Source organism: Tachyglossus aculeatus, chromosome 21, assembly GCF_015852505.1.
Source record: "Tachyglossus aculeatus isolate mTacAcu1 chromosome 21, mTacAcu1.pri, whole genome shotgun sequence".
In the NCBI taxonomy this organism is placed as follows: domain Eukaryota; kingdom Metazoa; phylum Chordata; class Mammalia; order Monotremata; family Tachyglossidae; genus Tachyglossus; species Tachyglossus aculeatus.
In genome coordinates this window covers 65,772,340-65,798,393 of record NC_052086.1, presented here as the reverse complement: position 1 = coordinate 65,798,393, position 26,054 = coordinate 65,772,340, and the positions used below count along the sequence as shown (strand labels likewise).

The following is a 26,054-nucleotide window of genomic DNA, read 5'->3' as shown; positions in this document are numbered from 1 at the left end:
AAGTCTCCTCAGGAGTGCGCGCGCGGCGCCTTCAAGGCTCCTCAGGCGTGCGCGCGCGGCCCGCGCGGCGCCTTCAAGGTTCCTCAGGCGTGCACGCGCGGCCCGCGAGGCTCCTTTAAAGGCTCCTTAGGCGTGCGCGCGCGGCCCGCTTGGGGCCTTTAAGGCTCCTCAGGAGTGCGCGCGCGGCGCCTTTAAGGCGCCTCAGGCGTGCGCGCGCGCCGTCCGCCCCCGCCCCCCCCTTTGCGCGCGGCGGGCGAGTCGCAGCGCCACGTGACCCCCCGTCTTGTGACCGGCTCGGGAGCCGCGGCGGCGGCGGCGGCGGCGGCGGCGGGGAGCAGATCGGGCGCCTCACGCGGGAGGGATCACGCGCGCTGGAGTTCGAGGGCTCCAGCCGCCCGGCGCCTCCGCGCGAGGGGGCTTCCCCCGGCCTAACGTCCGAGGACCGGCCCGCAGCGGCCGCTGAGTTGGTGGCCGGCGGCGGGGAGGAGGAGGAGGAGGAGGAGGAGGAGGAGGAAGAGGACCCGGACCCCCCGTCCCGCCATGGATAGCAAACCTCTGCTGCAGGACCGCCCCCCGCCCTACACGGTGGAGGCCGGCCAGGGCGACTACGCCTACGGGCAGCGGCACAACTACGGCGCCATCCCCGCCCAGCCCCCCCAGCACAATTTCCAGCCCGGCTTCCAACCCCCGCCCTACCCCTACACCGCCCCAGGTGAGTCTCCTCCCTTTTAATAATAATAATAATGGCATTTATGAAGCGCTTACTATATGCAAAGCGCTGTTCTAAGCGCTGGGGAGTTTACGGGGCGATCGGGCTGCCCCACGTGGGGCTCACCGTCTTCATCCCCATTGTCCGGAGGAGGGAACTGAGGCACAGACAAGTCTCCTCCTTCGTTTCCTTGGGAAGCGGCTTGGCTCGGTGGAAAGAGCCCGGGCTTTGGAGTCATCATCATCGTATTTATTGAACGCTTACTGTGTGCAGAGCACTGTGCTAAGCGCTTGGGAAGTCCAAGTTGGCAACATAGACGGTCAATCAATCAATCGTATTTATTGAGCGCTTCCTGTGTGCAGAGCACTGGACTAAGCGAGCCCCCCCCAGCACAATTTCCAGCCCGGCTTCCAACCCCCGCCCTACCCCTACACCGCCCCAGGTGAGTCTCCTGCCTTTTAATAATAGTAATAGCATTTATGAAGCGCTTACTATATGCAAAGCGCTGTTCTAAGTGCTGGGGAGCTTACGGGGCGATCGGGCTGCCCCACGTGGACCTCACCGTCTTCATCCCCATTGTCCGGACGAGGGAACTGAGGCACAGACAAGTCTCCTCCTTCGTTTCCTTGGGAAGCGGCTTGGCTCGGTGGAAAGAGCCCGGGCTTTGGAGTCATCATCATCATCATCATCATCAATCGTGTTTATTGAGCGCTTACTGTGGGCGGAGGACTGTACTAAGCGCTTGGGAAGTACAAGTTGGCAGCATAGAGAGACGGTCAATCAATCAATCGTATTTATTGAGCGCTTACTGTGTGCAGAGCACTGGACTAAGCGAGGCCCCCCCCCAGCACAATTTCCAGCCCGGCTTCCAACCCCCGCCCTACCCCTACACCGCCCCAGGTGAGTCTCCTGGTTTTTAATAACAATAATAATGGCATTTATTAAGCGCTTACTATATGCAAAGCGCTGTTCTAAGCGCTGGGGAGTTTACGGGGCGATCGGGCTGCCCCACGTGGGGCTCACCGTCTTCATCCCCATTGTCCGGACGAGGGAACTGAGGCACAGACAAGTCTCCTCCTTCGTTTCCTTGGGAAGCGGCTTGGCTCGGTGGAAAGAGCCCGGGCTTTGGAGTCATCATCATCGTATTTATTGAGCGCTTACTGTCTGCGGAGGACTGTACTAAGCGTTTGGGAAGTACTAGTTGGCAACATAGAGAGACAATCAATTAATCGTATTTATTGAGCGCCTACTGTGTGCAGAGCACTGGACTAAGCGAGCCCCCCCCAGCACAATTTCCAGCCCGGCTTCCAACCCCCGCCCTACCCCTACACCGCCCCAGGTGAGTCTCCGGCCTTTTAATAATAATAATAGCATTTATGAAGCGCTTACTATATGCAAAGCGCTGTTCTAAGCGCTGGGGAGTTTACGGGGCGATCGGGCTGCCCCACGTGGGGCTCACCGTCTTCATCCCCATTGTCCGGACGAGGGAACTGAGGCACAGACAAGTCTCCTCCTTCGTTTCCTTGGGAAGCGGCTTGGCTCGGTGGGAAGAGCCCGGGCTTTGGAGTCATCATCATCATCATCATCAATCGTGTTTATTGAGCGCTTACTGTGGGCGGAGGACTGTACTAAGCGCTTGGGAAGTACAAGTTGGCAGCATAGAGAGACGGTCAATCAATCAATCGTATTTATTGAGCGCTTACTGTGTGCAGAGCACTGGACTAAGCGAGCCCCCCCCAGCACAATTTCCAGCCCGGCTTCCAACCCCCGCCCTACCCCTACACCGCCCCAGGTGAGTCTCCGGCCTTTTAATAATAATAATAGCATTTATGAAGCGCTTACTATATGCAAAGCGCTGTTCTAAGCGCTGGGGAGTTTACGGGGCGATCGGGCTGCCCCACGTGGGGCTCACCGTCTTCATCCCCATTGTCCGGACGAGGGAACTGAGGCACAGACAAGTCTCCTCCTTCGTTTCCTTGGGAAGCGGCTTGGCTCGGTGGAAAGAGCCCGGGCTTTGGAGTCATCATCATCGTATTTATTGAGCGCTTACTGTCTGCGGAGGACTGTACTAAGCGTTTGGGAAGTACTAGTTGGCAACATAGAGAGACAATCAATTAATCGTATTTATTGAGCGCCTACTGTGTGCAGAGCACTGGACTAAGCGAGCCCCCCCCAGCACAATTTCCAGCCCGGCTTCCAACCCCCGCCCTACCCCTACACCGCCCCAGGTGAGTCTCCGGCCTTTTAATAATAATAATAGCATTTATGAAGCGCTTACTATATGCAAAGCGCTGTTCTAAGCGCTGGGGAGTTTACGGGGCGATCGGGCTGCCCCACGTGGGGCTCACGGTCTTCATCCCCATTGTCCGGAGGAGGGAACTGAGGCACAGAAAAGTCTCCTCTTTCGTTTCCTTGGAAAACAGCTTGGCTCGGTGGGAAGAGCCCGGGCTTTGGAGTCGTCATCATCGTATTTATTGAGCGCTTACTGTGTGCAGAGCACTGTACTAAGCGCTTGGGAAGTACAAGTTGGCAGCATAGAGAGACGGTCAATCAATCAATCGTATTTATTGAGCGCTTACTGTGTGCAGAGCACTGTACTAAGCGCTTGGGAAGTACAAGTTGGCAGCATAGAGAGACGGTCAATCAATCAATCGTATTTATTGAGCGCTTCCTGTGTGCAGAGCACTGGACTAAGCGAGCCCCCCCCAGCACAATTTCCAGCCCGGCTTCCAACCCCCGCCCTACCCCTACACCGCCCCAGGTGAGTCTCCTGCCTTTTAATAATAGTAATAGCATTTATGAAGCGCTTACTATATGCAAAGCGCTGTTCTAAGCGCTGGGGAGTTTACAGGGCGATCGGGCTGCCCCACGTGGGGCTCACCGTCTTCATCCCCATTGTCCGGACGAGGGAACTGAGGCACAGACAAGTCTCCTCCTTCGTTTCCTTGGGAAGCGGCTTGGCTCGGTGGAAAGAGCCCGGGCTTTGGAGTCATCATCATCATCAATCGTGTTTATTGAGCGCTTACTGTGGGCGGAGGACTGTACTAAGCGCTTGGGAAGTACAAGTTGGCAACAGAGAGACGGTCAATCAATCAATCGTATTTATTGAGCGCTTACTGTGTGCAGAGCACTGGACTAAGCGAGCCCCCCCCAGCACAATTTCCAGCCCGGCTTCCAACCCCCCCCCCTACCCCTACACCGCCCCAGGTGAGTCTCCGGCCTTTTAATAATAATAATAGCATTTATGAAGCGCTTACTATATGCAAAGCGCTGTTCTAAGCGCTGGGGAGTTTACGGGGCGATCGGGCTGCCCCACGTGGGGCTCACCGTCTTCATCCCCATTGTCCGGACGAGGGAACTGAGGCACAGACAAGTCTCCTCCTTCGTTTCCTTGGGAAGCGGCTTGGCTCGGTGGGAAGAGCCCGGGCTTTGGAGTCATCATCATCATCATCATCAATCGTGTTTATTGAGCGCTTACTGTGGGCGGAGGACTGTACTAAGCGCTTGGGAAGTACAAGTTGGCAGCATAGAGAGACGGTCAATCAATCAATCGTATTTATTGAGCGCTTACTGTGTGCAGAGCACTGGACTAAGCGAGCCCCCCCCCAGCACAATTTCCAGCCCGGCTTCCAACCCCCGCCCTACCCCTACACCGCCCCAGGTGAGTCTCCGGCCTTTTAATAATAATAATAGCATTTATGAAGCGCTTACTATATGCAAAGCGCTGTTCTAAGCGCTGGGGAGTTTACGGGGCGATCGGGCTGCCCCACGTGGGGCTCACCGTCTTCATCCCCATTGTCCGGACGAGGGAACTGAGGCACAGACAAGTCTCCTCCTTCGTTTCCTTGGGAAGCGGCTTGGCTCGGTGGAAAGAGCCCGGGCTTTGGAGTCATCATCATCGTATTTATTGAGCGCTTACTGTCTGCGGAGGACTGTACTAAGCGTTTGGGAAGTACTAGTTGGCAACATAGAGAGACAATCAATTAATCGTATTTATTGAGCGCCTACTGTGTGCAGAGCACTGGACTAAGCGAGCCCCCCCCAGCACAATTTCCAGCCCGGCTTCCAACCCCCGCCCTACCCCTACACCGCCCCAGGTGAGTCTCCGGCTTCTTAACAATAATAATAATAATAATGGCATTTATTAAGCGCTTACTATATGCAAAGCACTGTTCTAAGCGCTGGGGAGTTTACAAGGCGATCGGGCTGCCCCACGTGGGGCTCACCGTCTTCATCCCCATTGTCCGGACGAGGGAACTGAGGCACAGACAAGTCTCCTCCTTCGTTTCCTTGGGAAGCGGCTTGGCTCGGTGGAAAGAGCCCGGGCTTTGGAGTCATCATCATCGTATTTATTGAGCGCTTACTGTCTGCGGAGGACTGTACTAAGCGTTTGGGAAGTACAAGTTGGCAACATAGAGAGACAATCAATTAATCGTATTTATTGAGCGCATACTGTGTGCAGAGAACTGGACTAAGCGAGCCCCCCCCAGCACAATTTCCAGCCCGGCTTCCAACCCCCGCCCTACCCCTACACCTCCCCAGGTGAGTCTCCGGCCTTTTAATAATAATAATAATAATAATAATAATAGCATTTATTAAGCGCTTACTATATGCAAAGCGCTGTTCTAAGCGCTGGGGAGTTTACGGGGCGATCGGGCTGCCCCACGTGGGGCTCACGGTCTTCATCCCCATTGTCCGGACGAGGGAACTGAGGCACAGACAAGTCTCCTCCTTCGTTTCCTTGGGAAGCGGCTTGGCTCGGTGGAAAGAGCCCGGGCTTTGGAGTCATCATCATCCTCAGTCGTATTTATTGAGCGCTTACTGTGTGCAGAGCACTGGACTAAGCGCCTGGTAAAAGTACAAGTTGGCAACATATAGAGACGGTCCCTACCCAGCAGTGGGTTCACAGTCTAGAAGGGGGAGGCAGAGAACAAAACCAAACATACTAACAAAATAAAATAAATAGAATAGCTAGGTACAGGTAAAATAAATAAGTAAATAGAGCAATAAATATGTACAAACATATATACATATATACAGGTGCTGTGGGGAAGGGGACGAGGGGGAGAGGAAGGAAGAGGAAGGAAGGTTTCCTTGGGAAGCAGCTTGGTTCAGTGGAAAGAGCCCGGGCTTTGGAGTCAGAGGTCATGGGTTCAAATCCCGGCCCCGCCACTTGTCAGCTGGGTGACTTTGGGCAAGGCACTTCACTTCTCTGGGCCTCATCTCCCTCATCTGGAAAATGGGGATGAAGACTGTGAGCCCCTCGTGGGACAACCTGATTACCTTGCATCTTCCCCCCAGCGCTTATAACAGTTCTTTGCACATAGTAAGCGCTTAACAAATACCAACATAATTATTCTAGTCTCTATGTGTTGCCGACTTGTACTTCCCAAGCGCTTAGTACAGTGTTCTGTACACAGTAAGTGCTCAATAAATACGATTGATTAAGTGACCTGCCCAAAGTCACACAGCTGACAAGTGGCGGAGGCGGGAGTTGAACCCATGACCTCTGACTCCAAAGCCCGGGCTCTTTCCACTGAGCCACGCTCCTTTTCCCTCCTCCTCCTCCTCCTCCCTCCTCCTCCTCCTCCTCCTCCTCCTCCTCCTCCTCCTCCTCCTCCTCCTCCTCCTCCTCCTCCTCCTCCTCCTCCTCCTCCTCCTCCTCCTCCTCCTCCTCCTCCTCCTCCTCCTCCTCCTCCTCCTCCTCCTCCTCCTCCTCCTCCTCCTCCTCCTCCTCCTCCTCCTCCCCCCCCCTCCCCCTCCCTGAAAAAAGTTTGCAGCCGGAAGTTCCCGCCCGCCCCCATTTCTGGGGAGCAGTAGGAGGGGGGGACGGTGGGAGCGGATGGCGGGCTCGCTCTGATTACGAGGGGTTTTTTATAATGGCATTTATTAATCAATCAATCAATCCTATTGAGCGCTTACTGTGTGCAGAGCACTGTACTAAACAATCAATCAATCGTATTTATTGAGCGCTTACTGTGTGCAGAGCACTGTACTAAACAATCAATCAGTCGTATTTATTGAGCGCTTACTGTGTGCAGAGCACTGTATTAATCAATCAATCAATCGATCGTATTTACTGAGCGCTTACTGTGTGCAGAGCACTGTACTAATCAATCAATCAATCGTATTGAGCGCTTTCTGTGTGCAGAGCACTGTACTAAGCGCTTGGGAAGTACAAGTTAGCAACATATACAGTCCCTACCCAGCAGTGGGCTCATGGTCTAAAAAGCACTTACTATTAAGCGCTTACTATGTGCAGAGCACTGTTCTAAGCACTGGGGAGGTTACAAGGCGATCAGGTTGTCCCACAGGGGGCTCACAGTCTTCATTCCCATTTTACAGATGAGGTCACTGAGGCCCAGAGAATCAATCAATCAATCAATCGTATATATGAGCCCACTGTTGGGTAGGGACTGTCTCCATATGTTGCCAACTTGTACTTCCCAAGCGCTTAGTCCAGTGCTCTGCACACAGTAAGCACTCAATAAATACGATTGATTGATTGTACTTCCCAAGCGCTTAGTACAGTGCTCGGCACACAGTAAGCGCTCAATAAATACGATTGATTGATTGAGCGCTTACTGTGTGCAGAGTACTGTACTAAGCGCTTGGGAAGTACACGTTGGCAACACATAGAGACAGTCCCTACCCAACAGTGGCCTCACAGTTTACAAGGGGGAGAGAAGTGAAGTGACTTGCCCAAAGTCACACAGCTGACAATTGGTGGAGCCGGAATTTGAACCCACGACCTCCGATTCCAAAGCCCGGGCCCTTTCCACTGAGCCACGCTGGGGGTTGATTTTATCCGGGATGGAGGCGGTTGGGGAGATGCGCCTGCCACATAGAAATAATAATAATAATAATGATGGCATTTGTTAAGCGCTTACTACATGCAGAGCACTGTTCTAAGCGCTAAGCGCTTAACACATTCATTCATTCAATCGTATTTATTGAGCAATTACTGTGTGCAGAGCGCTGTACTAAGCGCTTGGGAAGTACAAGGCGGCCGTGGTGATGATTATAAAAAAAAGGAGGGGCAGATTCAGGGCTCCAGAGTCGCTGTGGGAGCGAAAAGATTCTTACTCCAAAGTTTTTTTTTCCTCTCCTCGGATGCACCTAGAGCGGCCACTCCTCGCTCGGCGCGGCCCACTGAAGTCTGTTGCCGAAGCTGTGCGAGGAAAGCTTTGTGCCGAAGAGGCCCCGGCTGCTCCTGGAAGTTTTCCAAGGCAGAGCGAAGTTGCAAGTTAGGGAAGGCTGGTTTATCGTAGGGAGGAAACTTCGGAGCGCGTGCTGAGTGTGTGTCGGGGGGGCCGGGGTGGAGAGCCGGAGTCAGTTATGAAGACAGCCCTTTAAATTATGGCCTTTCCTGCTAGGGAGCAGCTGCCTAGTAGTGTCTTAAACACCCCTAGTATCTAGAAACTGGACCCTCCAACAGTTCCTTTAAGGAGTGGGCTGCAGTGCAGCATGGAAGTGAAATAAATGTGCCCCCAAATTGGGGGCTGCTACTAGGCCACAGACTCATTTCCGAACTGCCCGAGAATCTCTTTGCTGGGCTGCATGTACAGTCACTCACTGGAGATCACGAAAACTCTCCTTCTTGTGGCCCATTTCATGGCTAAAGTGATGTATTCATTACCATTTATGAAAAATATTAAAAGGGATAAGGTTGGAAGGACGGTGAAGCAGATTGGCCGAGTAGAAAGAGCTCGGGCTTGGGAGTCGGAGGTCCTGGAGTCTAATTCCAGCCCCCCCCCCCGGCTGCTGTGACCTTGGGCAAGTCACTTAACTTCCCTGTGCCTCGGTTCCATCATCTGCAAAATGGTGATCCAGCCCCTTTGTGAGACAGGGATTGGATCCAACCTCATTAACTTGTATTTACCCCTGTACTTAGTACAGTGCCTGGCATATAGTAAGCACTTAATGAGTACCGTAAAAAAAAGCAACAAAACTGCAGAGCATGAATTGAAACTTGTTAATATACGTCCTATCTCCCACTTTTTTATGGTAGTTAAGTGCTTGCTATGTATCGGGCACTGTACTAAATGCTAAGGTGGTGGCACCACAAGATACATTTTCCTTCAGTCTGCTACCTGGGTCATTTTCCAAAATGCCTTTCTGCCAATGCCTCAAAAGTCTCCAAAGGTTACCCATTCCTCTCCACATCCAGCAGAAACTCATAACCACTGGCCATAAGAGACACCATCAGCCTGCTCCCTCTTACTTACCCACTCCTTTCTCCCACTACACCCCGACTTGCACTCTTAGCTTTTCCCAAGTGCTTAGTTTTATACTCCCCTGCCTCCCATTCCTTGCCAGTGCCCTTCCCCCATCTACAATTCCCTCTGCCTTCAAATACAGCTGTACAGATCTCTCCGTCTTCAAGTCCCCCCCAAATAATGATAATAGTAATGATGGCATTTGTTAAGTGTTTACTATGTGCGAAGCACTGTTCTCAGCGCTGGGGAGGTTACAAGGTGATCACATCCCATGTGAGGCTCAGTCTTAATCCCTACTTTACAGATGAGGTAACTGAGACTCAGAGAAGTTAAGTGACTTGCTGAAGGTCACACAGCAGACGTGGGGGAGCCGGAATTAGAACCCATGGCCACTGACTCCCAAGCCTGTGCTCTTTCCACTGAGCCATGCTGCTTCTCATCTCCTTCCAGAAGACTTCCCTGCTTAATGTCTAATCTCCCCAGGTTATATCCTCCAACTGTCAGGGTTTCTGGACCAACTGAACACTTTTTTTTTTTAATGGTATTTGTTAAGTGCTTACTATGTGCAAAGCACTGTTCTAAGCTCTGACACTTGCACATATCCTATTATTTAGGCATTAACTCCTGTACGTAGTGCCCTCGTTTTCCTTCCTCCTATCTGAATATTAGTTCAGTGTTTGTCTTCCCTGCTCTCCCAAGCCCTTAGTTGAGTAGATGCTCAGTAAGTACCTTAAAATGATTTATTAGTTTATTACCCCCTGTGGAGGTGAAAAGTTAATCGAGGCATTCTCTGGAGCACTTGTGAGTTTCCCTAAAAAGCCAACTCTTAGTTTTTCAAGGACTGATAATCCAGTTTATGACTTCTGTAGGCTTGTAGTCTCTTCTCCCTCCCTCCTTTTGCTTGTCTCATCCCAGGCAGATGAGAGGAGGGGATACCTCTCAAAAAGAGTAAGAAGAGACAGGAACACCCGAAAAACTTGGCTAGGGAGTATTTTGGAACTGTCGTCTAAAATAAGGTTTTATTTTAGGCTTGCACTCCCTGATTGGAAAATTGAGAGCTACTTGTGATTTATTACAATGGTAATAGTACAGCTTTTTAAAAAAATAGAGGAAAGCAGATATTGTTATGTGTTGCTTGTGCTTGAAAAGTTTACCATTATAACTTTTATTAAGCCCTTATAATGTGCTAAACACTGGAGTAAGTCTTTGCAGATAAATTAAAATGGGTCTTTGGCTCACAAGGGCCAAAGATGGGAGGAATCACAGGCGGTAAAACAATGAAGATGTAATTCTGTCAGTGTAAAAAAATCAACGGTAAAGTATGTACGAATTAATCACTTCTTAGAAGGGACAGTCTTCCTGTACCACACCTACTCACCGTACCTAGATATTGTCTGTCTCGCAGCCGACCCCTTGCCCACATCCTTCCTCTGGCCTGGAACTTCCTCCCCCATTATATCTGACAGTCCGCCACTCCCCCAGCCTTCAAAGCCCTACTTCAATCACATCTCCTCCAAAAGGTCTTGCCTGGCTAAGCCCTTATTTCTTCTATTTGCTCTCCCTTCTGTGTCACCTAGGCCCTTGGATCTAAATCTACATCTCTAGCCCTGATCTCCCTCCCTTTCCGCAGTCTCGCATTTCCACCTGCCTTCAAAACATCTCCACTTGGATGTCCTCACATCACCTCAAACTTAATGCGTCTAGCACAGAACTCCCCATCTTCCCACCCAAAACCTGTCCCCCGCCTTTCCCATCACTGTAGATTGTTCCACCTTCCTTCCTATCTCACAAGCCCATAATCTTGTCGTTATCCTTACCTCTTCCCTCTTTCAACCCACATAGTCAGTGCATCTCATTAGATCCTGTCCGGTCAACCTTCACAACATCGCTAAAATCCGCCCTTTTCTCTCCATCCAGACAGCTACCACTTTAATCCAATCACCATCCTATTCCACTTTGGTTACTTTATCAGCCTCCCTTGCTGACCTCCCTGCCTCTCGCCTCTCCCCACTCCAGTCCTTACTTCACTCTGCTCCGTGGATCATTTTTCTATATAAACATTCAGGCCGTAATAATAATAATTATGGTATTTAAGCACTTACTGTGTGCCAAGCACTGTTCTAAGCACTGGGGTAGATACAGGTTATCAGGTTGTCACACTTGGGGTTCACAGTCTTCATCCCCATTTTCTGGATGAGGGAAGTGAGGCCCAGAGAAGTTAAGTGACTTGCCCAGAGTCACACAGCAGACAGGTGGCGGAGGTGGAATTAGAACCCACGACCTCTGACTCCCAAGTCTGGGCTCTTGCCACTAAGCCACACAGTGTTTCCCCACTCCTCAAGAACCTCCAGTGGTTGCTCACCCACCTCCGCATCAAACAAAATCTTCTCACCTTTTATGTTAAACCACTCAATCACCTTGCGCCTCCCCCCCCCCCACCCCTCACCTCAGTGCTCTCCTACTACAACCCAGCCCGCGCACTTCCCTCCTCTGATGCTGACCATCACACTGTACCTCGATCTCATCCGTCTCGCTGCCGACCTCACACCCACATCCTGCCTCATCTGACAAACAATTGCTCTGCCCCCGCTTCAAAGCCTTACTGAAGGCACACCTCCTCCAAGAGGCCTTCCCTAAGTCATCTTCCTCTTCTCCCACTCCCTTCTGCATCCCTGACGTGCTCCCTTTGTTCTTCACCCCTCCCAGCCCCACAGCACTTACCTACATATCTATAAGTTATTTCTTTATCTTAATGTCTGTCTCCCCCTCTAGACCCTAAGCTCCTTGCCGCTGGGAATGTCTGTTTATTGTTGTATTGTACTCTCCCAAGTGCTTAGTTCAGTGTTCGGCAACAGTAAGTGCTCAATAGATATTATTGACTAATTGACTATCCCTCAAACACTCATCACCCCAGCCCCACGGTACTCTCCCGATACTCTCCCATTTCCCCTTATCTATAATTTAATGTCTGTCTTCCCCTGTAGACTGTAAGCTTCTTGTGGGCAGCAATCAGGTCTACCAACTCTATTGTACTATAGTACACTGCTCTCCACACAGTAAGTTCCCAGTCACCCAATAAATAATGATGGCATTTGTTAAGCGCTTACTATGGGCGAAGCATTGTTCTAAGCACTGGGGGGGGGGATAAAAGGTGATCAGGTTGTCCCATGTGGGGCTCACACTCTTCATCCCCATTTGATAGATGAGGGAACTGAGGCACAGAGAAGTGAAGTGGCTTGCCCAAAGTCACGCAGCTGACAATTGGTGGAGCCGGGATTTGAACCCGTGACCTCCGACTCCAAAGCCCGGGCTGTTTCCACTGAGCCACGCTGCTTCTCTACCATTGATTGATTGCCCAGCACCATTTCAGGGAAGACTTTCCTGAGTCCGAAACTGGCACAGGGATCCCAGGGGTTCATTGCACCCAGGTGGCTACTGCCTGCCCTCCCCTACCCCCCATCGGTTCAGTGTTTGGGGGTCTCTGGGGCTCTGAATGTGTGTGATTGGTGAACAGAAGGAATGCAAACTCTTTCCATGGTGTTTAAATTCCTTGTGAACCTAATACTAGAAGACAAAGTAGTCTTTTCTGCATGATTATTTTTCCCCAAGGGTCCTATGTTAAATTTGTTAAGAACATTGGCACTGGCTATTTTGAGAAATATAGGATACTCACTCATGGTGTTATTCCAAGTGCTGTACGGAAACTGAAAACACATGATCCTTGCCATCCAGCAGGAGTAGTAGTCCCAATATTATTACTATTTTTATTATTATGAATAACAATAGTGCTGTTTGTTAAACACTCTGTGCTACAATATGTGCTAAGCCCTGGGGTAGAGCCACTATAAGTAGGTTAGATACAGTCCCTGTCGCATATAAGGTTCACAGTCTAAGGGGGAGGGAATTTTACATTTTAAATTTAAATTTTACAGATGAGGGAACCAATGCCCAGAGAAGTTAAGTTACTTGCCCAGGGCCATACAGCAAGCAAGTGGCAAAGCTTGGGAATAAAACACAGACCAAACAGTCTCAAAGTAGTAGTAATAGTATTTATTAAGCCCTTACTCTGTGCAGAACACTGCTTGAAGCGTTGGGGGAAAATTCACAGGTGAGAATTAAACACAGTCTCTTACCTTCGCGGGACTCCCAATCTAAAAGGTAAATGTTTATTCCCACATAAATAGGAGCAAACAAAACTAGATTTCTTTAGTAATTAAAACAGATCAGGTTGGGATGGTGTCTTTCCAACCATCCACAATTTGAGATTGAAGCCGGTGAGTTTTGCCTTTAAAAACCTTTGCACTTTTCTGCCGTGTTGTGGTACCCGGAGGTCTTGGTGGTTAGTGTATGTTACCCAATGAGCAGAGTGGATTAGCACATTGCTGCTAAGTAGAATGTGTCTTCCTCCCCTTTCTTCTCCTTTTTGTACTGTAGTTACTGTTTAACCCAAAGAGCGACCCTGAAGTAAACTGCTAAGCAGTGCCAGTAACCATCCAGTCCCAACTTGAATGCAAATGTAGCTTCATATTCATTCATTCAATTGTATTTGAGTGCTTACTGTGTGCGGAACACTGTACTAAGTGCTTGGAAAGTACAGTGCAGCAATAGAGACAGTCCCTGCCCACAGTGGGCTTACTGGCTGGTCCTTGAAACCAGCCCAAGTGACTCTTCTAGAAAGTAGTTGATTTTGTGTGAACTCTGGGCTGCAGAAACGTTGAAATTAACTTTTAGAAGTTTAACATAAGCCAGTGAAATTATACCTCACCTTTAGGAAACAAAGGTACTAATTACTGCATTACATCCACAAGGTTTGAATTTAAATGTTTATAAGCTATTGAAGACTTGTGTCCAATTAAAGCTGTGAGGTGTGTTGCACATACAAGTGATTCTAACCAAATCTTTTGTGTGATTTTTATAGTATTAATGAAATCCAGTCATTATATTAATATGCTTTTCTCGTTAGAAAGTGTAACAAAATTGCCAGTCTCCTCTTGTTGCGGGATTTCATGAACTAGACTTATTCATATGCTTTTTTCCCCTTCTCTTTTCCCTTCGATATGTTCCTCCTTGCCATCAGTTGGACCGAACTACCCCCATGGAGCTTACACTGTCATCCAACAGCCTGCCTCTTCTATAGTGGTCGTTGGAGGTTGTCCAGCCTGCAGGTATGGTATTTGGCCGTGTTTTCTTTTTAAAGATGGTTTACCTAACTCTGACCTTGAAACCAACCAAATGTCATGCCATCGTAATGGAAATGAAATTATTTGGGGTGGGAAGGGCTGCAGCAGAAGGATTTAAGGTGTTTGAGGGAAAGCCCCTCCACCCCCACCACCTCCTTTTGAAGTCCTTGATGGAGAGGTGGGCTGAAGCCCCTGGAGAGGAGGTTGGAAGTGTAGGATGCTGCTACCTGTACTGCTTCAATGGTCCATCGGTCCCAGAGGCCATGGCTCCAAAACCTCATGTGTAGGAATTGATGCTAACAGTGGCGGGTTTGGAGAGCGGCACTCCCACCGTCTCGTCCCTGCCAGTTGTATTTTCACCGGCTGGTGGACAGGGCTACAGACTCCTGCAAAATGCATGCAAGAGTTTTACATTCAAAACCCATTTGTGGCCAGAGCGTGTGCATTACGGGACTGAGGTAGTCGGTGGTCGGGGGGCCGCACCACCTGAGGGAGCGAGCTGGCTGTTTCCAGGATTTCTGACGAGCCTGTTCACCCTGTGTGATGCCCTGGGAGGTTCCTCGATCAGAAACCCTCCACCCTGATGGCGTAGCCTTGCATTCCCCTACTTCTGGCGGCCGTTTCACCTCTGTCTCCCTCATCAGTGCAGGGAGGTGTGAGTTGGATTTTGAAGAGGCAGGGGATGGAGGCTGAGGGTAGCAGTGGATCTGGAGGATATTTTTAGCTCTTTTCCCTGTTCTTCTTCACGAGTTGTAAGTGGGGAGGCGACGGAGGCACACATTTGCTGGTCGACACAAAGTAAATCTCCCAGTTGCTGTCAACCATAGTTCAGGTAAATGATGCCCTCCTGCATTGACTGCCTTTAAAGTTGTGTCCCTGCAGCTCACCTCTCCTTCCTCCATCTACTGCTCCCTGAAACCCCAGACTCTCCTTGTGTGTCCTTATTTTTGGAACTTGGGCCACCTTTCACCCTGCCTCAGTATCAGGGTCAGGGGGAGGAAGGGCTGGGTTGGAACCATGTGGCAGAGGCAGGAGGAAAGTGGGGCAAACATTTTTGAGTTTTTTCTTGTTTTGTTTTTTAATGAGGCACGTGAATGGGGATGGAGTTTATGGGGATGTGGTTAGGGAGGGTGGGGATGGATTCACATTAGCGGGACCCGGGTTGGGGGGAGAGGTGGAGAAGCCCGGGGGCTGAAGGGATGTGGAGTCAGGAGGAAGGGAGGTGAGAGTAGGGACAGAGGTGGGAAGGAGTGAGGTCAGTACTTGGGGAAAAACCCAAAAAAGATCATGGCTTACCTGTGCTGGTCAGCGGGGGCTAGAAAAAACCTGACTGGATGCCATAGAACCTTCCAAGTGTGTGAATTCAGTGAGACAGTAGTACTTATATCCACAGAGGGGTTAGAAAATGTTGATACAGTAACATTCTGAGCTTTCTTCCCTGTCTCATGTGGGACAGGGACTGTGTTCAATCTGGTTATCTTGTTTCTAGTACAGTGTTTGACACATAGTAAGCCCTTAGCAAATACCCCAGTTATCATTTCTATTATTATTGTTGTTGTTGTTATCCTACTGTCACTGTTTTTCGAAAGTGTATCCAACTGCCTGCTGTTTCTTAAAGTGCTTACTATGTGTCAGCGTTTTAAGCACTGGGGAAATACGGATTAATCAGGGTGGAGATTCTCTGTCCCACATAGGGCTCAGAATCTAAGAAAGAGGGAGAACAGGTATTTACTCTCCATTTTATAGATGAGGAAGTGGAGGCACAGAGAAGTTAGGTGACTTACCCAAGGTCAAACAGCGGGCAGTTGGCAGAGCTGGGATTAGAACCTCAGTCCTTTGACTTTCAGGCCTCTGGCTCTTTCCTTTAAGCCATTCGGCTTCTCTACTTATATCAGAAGCATGTTGTGAAGTACTCCAGGTTGTGTTTGTGAACTCCTGGGGATAACCACTGTCCTCGACCATGTGTATTTCTTTATTTCCTTCCCCTTTTCCTCCTCCTCCCTCCAAAGAAATCAAACCAAAACTAAACAAATGACCTGAGTAATTCTGAGGGTTCTAGAAAGGTTTTCTTTTCCCCCTCCTCCTCATTCTTCCTTCCTCTGATCCTTCTCCCCTTTCATTACAGTGAATTCCCAGGTAAGAGGCTAAATCAAACGAGAATTGTCTTTTTTTAATTGACATTTCTAGGAACCTAAAGTTGTATAGGGCTGTAGGCATTTTCTACATCCATGTTCTTCCTCAACCAGAGGCATAACAATCCTCTTGCTGCTGTCCTTGCCATTCCTGCCCACCTCCCCTGCCCTCCTCCCGCCCTGTCCTATGCTTGTGAAATCTGTCATAGTTGTGATCATAATGCTGAAATATTGGTCTTTGGAAACCTTGCTGTGAAAATACGAAGTTTATGCTCTTCTGCTTTTTAGTAGAATCCTGAGATGGTAACGGAAAGTGCCTCGTTTGTTTATCTTTACTTGCTTACGGGATCTGCCGACGCTGAGGTCAAGTTAGAAACATGGTGTAGTGGCATTTTAAAAGTTCCCATGTATAAAACCGTGATTTCTGCTGTAGTTAGCGAAAGATGAACTTTTTAATAATTAATGTGACTGTGGAGAAAAATTTGTGTTTATACAATAATAAAGTATTATCAAAGCCAATTAGGGGTTTCAAAACAATTTTGTTTATCTTGCTCTTATCAAATCATTTTCATTTAAACTTTTCTGAAAATGGTTTCACTTTCAGTATTCTGATGGAACATAAATTCCAGGTTTGTATCCTTTTTGGACTTTGCTATTTCCTGGATGTTGGTCCTTCGTGGACATAAAGAGCCTCTGTACACTAAAATCTGGAAAATAGTAACAATATGAAATGGAATCATGGGTGTGATGGTCTAGTGGATAGAGCGTGGGCCTGGGTGTCAGAAAGTCATGGGTTCTAATTCTAGCTCTGCCACTTGTCTTCTGTGTGACCTTGGGTAAGTCACTTCACTTCTCTGTGCCTCAGTTACCTCATCTGTAAAATGGGGATTAAGATTGTGAGCCCGATATGGGGCCAACGACCGTGTCCAACCTGATTTGCTTGAATCCATCCTAGTGGTTAGTACAGTGCCTGGCATATAACAATCTCTTAACCAATACCATTGTTATTATTAGGCTTTCTGGGCACTGAAAGTCTGGCTGTGAGGAGGGAAGAGGGGAAAAGAACTTAAAAAAGAGAATCTTGCCTAGTTTTTCCTCCCATGCCATAGTAAAATAATAATAATTATGGTTTTGAAGTGCTTACTTTGTGCCAGGCATTGCACTGAGCACTGGGGTAGATACAGTCCTTGTCCCACATGGGGCTCACAGTCTCAATCCCCATTTTACAGATTAGGTAAAAGTCAGATTTGGAGACTGACAGAGTTAGTTTAGAGAATCCCACAGTCTCTGTCCGCCTTCTCCTCCTGGGTAGTAATTGGGGCATTGAGAGAAGTGGACAAGAGAGTTTTGGGGGGGTGCTTGATAGGTGGGGTGGGGTCCTGGGGCTTCCGTGCTGTTGGTCCCCTAAGCTCAAAGCAGCTCTGAGGATCTGGAGGGAATCCAGAAGCGGTGCTGTGGGCATGCTAGGAACCCAGACCAAGCCCAGGCACCTCTCATTAGTCTTCCCTGCTTGCCACCTCTTTGAGTGGTGGGGGCACAAGACCCCAGAGCTTCCAAGGAGCTATTTCTTGTTAGATTGTAAGCCCTCTGAGGGCAGAGAATGTGTCATCACTATTGTACTTGACCATGCACTTAGTGCACACAGGGGCTCAGTAAATGCTGTTGATTGACTTTGTGTTAGTAATGCTGTATTGAGCCCCAGCGATCATTATGCAAGCCAGCAGATGTGATTGTTGCTTCTTCTGGTGCCCTCTGACAATCAGAGAAACAGTGGTTGGAAGAAAGTTTGATTGAAGGCATCCCCAGGTCAGAGATAAAAATAAATAATAATAATGATGGCATTTGTTAAGCGCTTACTATATGCAAAGCACTGTTCTAAGCGCTGGGGGGGGGATACAAGGTGATCAGGTTGTCCCACGTGGGGCTCACAGTCTTAATCCCCATTTTACAGATGAGGTAACTGAGGCTCAGAGAAGTTAAGTGACTTGCCCAAGGTCACACAGCAGACATGTGGTGAAGCCGGGATTAGAACCCACGACCTCTGACTCCCAAGCCCCTGCTCTTTCCACCGAGCTATGCTGCTTCTCTGTGATGCCATGATGACGATGGAATGTATTAGGTGCTTGCTGGATTCAGCTGTCCAGCTGGACACATGTCCAACCTGGAGCTTTCAGTCAAAGAGGGAGGGAGGACAGGTATTTGAACCCTATTTTACAGGTAAGGAGACTTAAGTGACTTGCCCAAGGTCTCACAGCAGGCAGTCAGCAGCTGGAACAATAACATAGTCTCCTGACTTTCAGTTCCCTATTCTTTCTGGTTGGCCCTGCTGCTGATTTGGTAGGCGGGCTGTAGGAGCGTAAGGCGCCCAACTCTCTCGGGATAGGGCTCTGTAGCTGAACTGTTTAGGGGTGCGCCTTCAGAGCTACAGTTTGAGCAGTGGTGGTTTAGGATTTAAGGGTAATGTGCCAGTCACTATACCAAGCCTTGGAGTAGATACAAGATAATCGGGTCCCGCCTGGAATTCACAGTCTAGGAGGGAGAACAGGCATTGAATCCCCCTTTTGCAAATGAGGGAACTGAGGTGCAGAAAAGTTAAGTGACATGTCCAAGGCCATGTTGCCAGGATTAGAACCCAGGTCCTCTGGCTCCCAAACCCTTGCTCTTTCCACTAGGCCACACTGCTTCTGGTGAGAGGAAACTGTCGGTTTTAGAATTTATAATGCTGCTTTTGTCAGGTCACTTGGCAGGGTAATGCAGAGGTTTGTATTGAAGAGCAATGGGAAGGTGAACTTCATGGAAATGTCTCAATAGCCCCCGTCTGAATCAATCAATCAATCAATCAATCAATCGTATTTATTGAGCGCTTACTATGTGCAGAGCACTGTACTAAGCGCTTGGGAAGTACAAATTGGCATCACATAGAGACAGTCCCTACCCAACAGTGGGCTCACAGTCTAAAAGGGGGAGACAGAGAACAGAACCAAACATACCAACAAAATAAAATAAGTAGGATAGAAATGTACAAGAAAAATAAATAAATAAATAAATAAATAGAGTAATAAATATGTACAACCATATATACATATATACAGGTGCTGTGGGGAAGGGAAGGAGGTAAGACGGGGGGATGGAGAGGGGGACGAGGGGGAGAGGAAAGAAGGGGCTCAGTCTGGGAAGGCCTCCTGGAGGAGGTGAGCTCTCAGCAGGGCCTTGAAGGGAGGAAGAGAGCTAGCTTGGCGGATGGGCAGAGGGAGGGCATTCCAGGCCCGGGGGATGACGTGGGCCGGGGGTCGATGGCGGGACAGGCGAGAGCGAGGTACAGTGAGGAGATTAGTGGTGGAGGAGCGGAGGGTGCGGGCTGGGCAGTAGAAGGAGAGAAGGGAGGTGAGGTAGGAGGGGGCGAGGTGATGGACAGCCTTGAAGCCCAGGGTGAGGAGTTTCTGCCTGATGCGCAGATTGATCGGTAGCCATTGGAGGTTTTTGAGGAGGGGAGTAATATGTCCAGAGCGTTTCTGGACAAAGATAATCCGGGCAGCAGCATGAAGTATGGATTGAAGTGGAGAGAGACACGAGGATGGGAGATCAGAGAGAAGGCTAGTGCAGTAGTCCAGACGGGATAGGATGAGAGCTTGAATGAGCAGGGTAGCAGTTTGGATGGAGAGGAAAGGGCGGATCTTGGCAATGTTGCGGAGCTGAGACCGGCAGGTTTTGGTGACGGCTTGGATGTGAGGGGTGAATGAGAGAGCAGAGTCGAGGATGACACCAAGGTTGCGGGCTTGTGAGACGGGAAGGATGGTAGTGCCGTCAACAGAGATGGGAAAGTCAGGGAGAGGACAAGGTTTGGGAGGGAAGACAAGGAGCTCAGTCTTCGACATGTTGAGCTTTAGGTGGCGGGCGGACATCCAGATGGAGATGTCCTGAAGGCAGGAGGAGATGCGAGCCTGGAGAGAGGGGGAGAGAGCAGGGGCAGAAGTGGCATTACTTTACCGGATAGTTGAGAGAGAGATATTATGCCAGTTGTTATGAATTTGAGTATCCTCAGGGTTCACAGACTGATAATAGACATGGCGGATTAGGTATATATTAATAATTAGGCAAAGTACTTGCCCTCTAGGGATTAATAATCTAATGAGGGTGACAGAGCAAATTTATAGTCACCATACACAGTAAACAGACCCAGATAAAATCAGTAATTACTGGAGTGGATTGAAGGGTTGCGATAGCTTAGGGATGCGCTGGCATAGAGAGTGGGGTGGAATTTCCAAGAGCATTGTTTGGAGGCAGTGAGTCTAAGCTGTGATTTAAATGAAGGGAGGGATGTGATTTTGACGGTTGGGACGAGTGAGACCGTGCTTGAGTTTACCGTGGGCAAAAATTTTGGGTGAAAAGTGAACTGGGCGAGAGGTTAGGGGAGAAAAGGAGCAGAGGGGATGAATTAGTAAGAAAGCCAGTTTGGTTTAGTAGAAGGGAGAAGACTGTAGAACAGTGAGATAAGAGCAAGCCGGGTGAGGCTTACTGGAAGAGAACTTTAAAAACAGTGATCTTCATTTGGACGGTGCTGGGCCCGCAGATTTTGCCCCGTGTGGACTTTAGCGTGGAGTCAGTCTGAGCTTAGTGTCCAGAGTGCAGTGTCCCGACTGATTTCTCACACTGTACTCTATTGGTTTGGCCAGGCCTCAGGACCTTCTTAGGCCTCCTGTCTTTCCCCTGGCCAGAAGAGCTGGTGTGGCCTCACCCGTGACCAAGCCTGAAGATCTCCTGCCTGCTTCCTTTGCTCTAGCATAGCCACCTTCCTCCATTTGACTAGGGCTGCAGGTTCAGAATTGTGGAGAAAATGGCCCTGAGGAGGGAAGAGAAGGTGCCAATCATGTAGGTTGTGGAATAATAGTAATATTGTTATTACTGTTATTAGATGGCCCAGCCAGCCTTTCTCATCCTATCTCCCCCTCCCGCCTACATCCCCCTCCCAGGAGCAGGGCCATGGAGAAAATGCTGGTATTTGGAATGGCAGAGGTGGAGAAACAGGGCAGATGGCAGGGAAAGAGCAGAAAAGTTGATAAAGGGAAAACAAGGTGCAGGACAGAAAAGTGGGGAAGGTGCTAGATAGTTTAAAAAAGGAGTCAGTTCAGTGGTATTTGATGAGCACTTGCTATACTCAGAGCTCTGAACTAAGCACTTGGGAGAGTACAATACAACAGAATTATACGTCCCCTGCCCATAACGAGCTTGCAGTTCTAGAGACTGGCTCATAACAACAAGGAAAGATAGATACAGTGACTAACAGAAGAAAAGGAGAACTGGAAGAAGTGACCTGAGGAGGAGAGATGGGAGGCTAAATATGAGTAGATAAAATGGATAGAGGAAGAGTCACAGTCCAACAGGGTCCAGAGCTATAAGGGGAGAGGAGGAGGGTGAGGGAGAGAGAAATGCAGAAGATAGGAAAGAAGGAACAATGGTAGGAGGAAATATGTTATTTGTTAAGCGCTTGCTATGTGCCAAACACTGTTCTAAGCACTGGGGTAGACACAAGATAATCAGGTTGTCCCACGTGGGGCTCACAGTCTTAATGCCCATTTTACAGTTGGAGTAACTGAGGCACAGAGAAGTTGTGACTTGCCCAAGTTCAAACTGCAGACAAGTGACAGATTTGAGATTAGAACCCACATCCTCTGACTCCCAAGCCCGTGTTCTTGCCAGTAGGCCATGCTGCTTCTCCCAATTGATGGTGCTTATACTAAGTAAATGAGAGAGTGCAATAGAATTAGTATTAGTATCCATTAGTATCAAGGAGCTTTCAGTTTAGCTCAGGAGACAGACACTAAGGTGATCCAGTTAGGAGGAAGTAATAGAATATAAAGACTGTGTACATTAGGTTGTACTTAAAGCTTGCAAAAGTGCTGGCATGGGAGTTGTGGAATATAAAATGGGAAGATGAGAAATTGAGCAGAGAAGGCCTTCTGGAGGAAGGGTGATAAAAGGTGGTTCCAGACTAGAGAGAGGGTATGAACAAGAAGAGAGCTGTGGTGGGAGAGACAAGAATGATGCACAGGGAGTAGTTGAGTGTGAGAGGGATGAAGAGAGTGAGATGGGATATATTGGGAGAAGAGAGTGGATAAGTAGGAGGAAGAGAGCTGAGTGAGTGCCTTAAAACCAGCTGTGAGGAGTTTCAACTTGTAGAGTGCAATAGAGGTTTTTGAAGAATAGCTAGTTGTGTGCAGAACAGTGTTTTAGAAAAGAGATCTGGAGTGCACAAGAGTGTGGACTGGAGAGAGCAGAGACAGGAGGTAAGGAAATCAGCAAGAAGGCTGACGCAGTATTCAAGTTGGGAAAGCAGTCAGGTATAGTGAGGTAGCTTTGGGAACAGAAGGGAGCCCAGGACAAAACCTTGAAGGACACCCACAGTTAGGGAATGGGAGGATGGGAGGCAGAGGAAGAGCCAATAACAGAGACCAAGGCAGGCTGGAGGGGCAGGAGGAGAACCAGGAGAAGAGTGGCAGAAAAACCAAGGTTTAATAGTGAAAATTCTTGAAAGGGAAAGTCTTGATAGTGAAATTTAATAGTGTAAAGAGAAAATTCTCCATTTCAAGAGAAGGGAACGGTTCATGCTAAGGCAGCCCAGAAGGCTGGGAGAATTAGATAAGAATAGAGTCCATTAGATTGGGTGAAAATGGGGCCAGTGGTGACTGGAATAGTGACCTGGGGCCATTGGTGACCTGGTCTCTGGAGTGAAGGGGGTGGAAACTGGATTGGAGAGGGTCAGAAAGGGACAGGAATGGAAGGAGGGAGATGAGGTGATAGCTGGAAGGGGCAGTGAGTACGGAGAAGCTTTTTTGTGTGTTGTTTTTGTAGGATACTGGGGATGTGAGTCTGAAGGCAAAGGGTAAGGAGCCATTAGAGAGCGAATGATTGACAGTGGGGTCAGGAAGGGGAAAAGGGCGTCACAGGCAATTTTAGGGGAGCCAGTTGGAGGCATAGGTAGAGGGGTAGGTTAGTTTTAAAAGTAGGTGGGTAATCTCAGGAGAGCTCTGGAGAGGGATGAGAAAGTAGATGTAGTGTGGGAGGGAGCCAGAGTTGGGAGGACAAGATTTTTGGGGAGCTCACTCCTGCTGGTTTTGATTTTTGTCAACAAAGTAGTTGACAAAATCATCAGGAGAGAGAGAGAAAGAAAAAGAAAGGAAAAGAAAGGAAGGAAGAAAGGAAAGATAGAAAAGGAGAAAAAAAGAATCTAAAGGCTGGGGATTTAGGAGGTAGTTAAAGGTCTGGATTTATTGCTATTGTGCTCTGTGACATGGGAGCAGGAGCATAGGAAATGGGATTTTTTTCATTAGTGGACAACTAGATTCTTTGAGGGTTTTTTCTGTAAGGAAAGAACTCTTGTGGTCATTGTGTGTAGTCCAGATGTTCCAAGCCCTTGTCCCTGTCCCAGTTAATTTAATCTTGGAGAACATTTTCTTAGGAAGAGATGAAAATGGACAAGTTTCTTATTGTGGGAAACGTAAAGAAGCATCATGAGTAAGGCCTGGCACTCTGTTCTGCCATCTCTTCTCTCCCTGCATTTTAGATCAGGAGCAGGGCATTTTATATTTTTTGGTTTCTGAGGTTCTGCACAGTGGTATGTAGGCTCCTTGGGTAGGAGCATCAGCTGGAGCTCTTTTGGCACTTGTTTTCCTGGTCCTTCAGTTTGAGACAGCTGCTTTTCAGATGCTCTGGTCAGTCTTAGCAGTTGTTCTGACAGACATCAAGTGTATCATTGGCTGAGACTGAAGAACACTTTGCCCAGGACCCAGCACCAGGTCTCTCCAGGGATAAAGATAGTTGATTCCTTTTTGAGCCACTGCTGATACAGGGCTGGTAAATTGGTGGTGGCTATCAGCAAGTCTGTTTTCTTGGCTTTTGTTTGGATAAGGAATTGGTCAAGGAGAAAGATGTTTACTGAGTTGGCTAAGAGCAGCAAATCATGTCTACCAACTCTGTTCTGTGTTGTACTCTCCCAAGCACATAGAACAGTGCTCTACACCCGGTAAGCTCTCAATTAATATCATTGATGATTGGAAAGGATAGTATGATCCTTCAACTGGGACAGGGTCGCATTATCTGTCTAGTACCAGAGCACACAATTAAATGACTAGATGCATTTAAGATGGCAGAGTCCTTTGGAGTTGAAGAAATTTCTTTCAGAGTAATTGGCATTTTCCTGCCAGACCTATTTGTTTTATATTTACCCTGGCATTTTTTCCCTCCCAAGGATGTTGATGTTTGTTTCAAAACCAGGTAATTCTCCCAAGTAGTTGGTAGTAGCACCGTGATATAGTGGAAGAAGCATGGGCCTGGGGCTCAGAGGACCTGGGTTCTAGTCCCGGCTCTGCCAAATGCTTGCTTAGTGACCTTGGGCAAGTCGGTTCACGCCTCCATTCCTCAGTTCCTGTTCTCGCTCCTATTTAGACTGAGCCCCAGGCAGGACAGGGACTGCATCCAACCTAATTCACTTGTATCTACCCCAGTACTACACTAGGGTGAGTGCTTAATACCATTTAAAAAAAAAAAAACCCACAGGAAATAGGTAAAGCATCTTGAGTAACCCTCTCATTCTCCAGTCCATGGGTAGAGGAGTCCCAAGTATAAGTGGAAACAGTTTACCACCAGGAGACTGCCCTTTCAATTTGATGGCAAGTTTCTTTTTAACCATTTTTTTGTTTCTTAAGCCAAGTCCCAGCACTTTCTCATTATAAGTGTTTTAGATAGGCCTTTGAAGTTATTTTTAGTTGACTTTGAGTTTTCTGTAGTTTACCACTCTCTGAGGACCAATTTAAATTTGGGGGACCCTCACCCACCCATTATACACGTTACTTAGACTTTGGGTTCTTTCATAGTTAATGGTATCATTTTTGGATTTTTCCTGCAAACATGTATGTGTAATGAAGACCTTGCAAGGGATTCTCATAGAGGAATTGGGGACTACATTGCCAAGAGTAATCCTCAGCAAGCTTTTTATTATAGGCCTCATACGTGTGTATTTTAATTTCTGTTACTCAAACAGTATGAGGAGTCAAATGAAAAGTGTGGAGAGGCAGTTTCTATAGGTTCGCAAAAGCTAAGAATGCTGCCTTCCCTTTGGTATGTCAGGGTCTTAAATCCTTGAGGCCAATAGTGAATGTTGAAAAGTTTAACACTGTTGTAGAGGAGAATTCACCCATGAAAATAGCACTTTGTATTCCCATCCTTGGTTCCATTCTGGTTCTAGACTAGCCCTGTGGAGTTGTGGGCTTGGCCTGATCCTTCTTTGGGCCACCCTGATCTTGAGGGGCCCCAGAAAGCTGGAGGGTTCTGGACTGCAATTGAGTCCCAGTGACTTGGGACTTATGAGGGAGGTGGTGGGGAGGGGGAAATTCTTTCAGATGCCATTGGGCATCAGAAAGGTGGCTTTGAAAATTTATTTTATCCAGTGAAAATAAATGTGGGGTTTTTTTTGTTTGTTTGTTTGTCCTGTCTAAAAATTAGTCCTTAACCTAAGGAGCCAAGTTAAATGTTCTCAGCTGGGCCTCTTTTGTTTCCCCTTCCCAGTAGTGCCCCCCTATTTGTCATTCCATCCATAACGTCATGCCAAAAATGGGAGTCCTCAGTTGTGGCATTGGGCAGGTTGACCTCCTATCGTGCTGTGGGATTTGGGGAAGAAAAGGATGGTGAAGACTTCGGGAAGGAGGTTGTGGAGAGGGAAGGTGAATAGAGACATTTTTTTCTGGGCCACCGCTTGCACAATTGCCATTTACGTGGACAAAGAGAGGAGGCACGTGTCCAGGAACAAAATTAGCAGGTT

General features: G+C 48.5%; 1 protein-coding gene across 1 annotated transcript in view; it reads left to right on the top strand.

Annotated features, from left to right (window-relative positions):
- Nucleotides 1–323: 323 nt before the first annotated feature.
- BRI3 (brain protein I3) overlaps nt 324–26,054 on the top strand; it is a 45,609-nt gene continuing 19,878 nt past the window's right edge. Inside the window, exons 1-2 of the mRNA XM_038763721.1 lie at nt 324–712; nt 14,006–14,093. Of these exons, the coding sequence (XP_038619649.1) occupies nt 541–712; nt 14,006–14,093 (260 nt within the window). The 5' untranslated portion in view covers nt 324–540. The remainder of the gene's footprint in view (nt 713–14,005; nt 14,094–26,054) is intronic.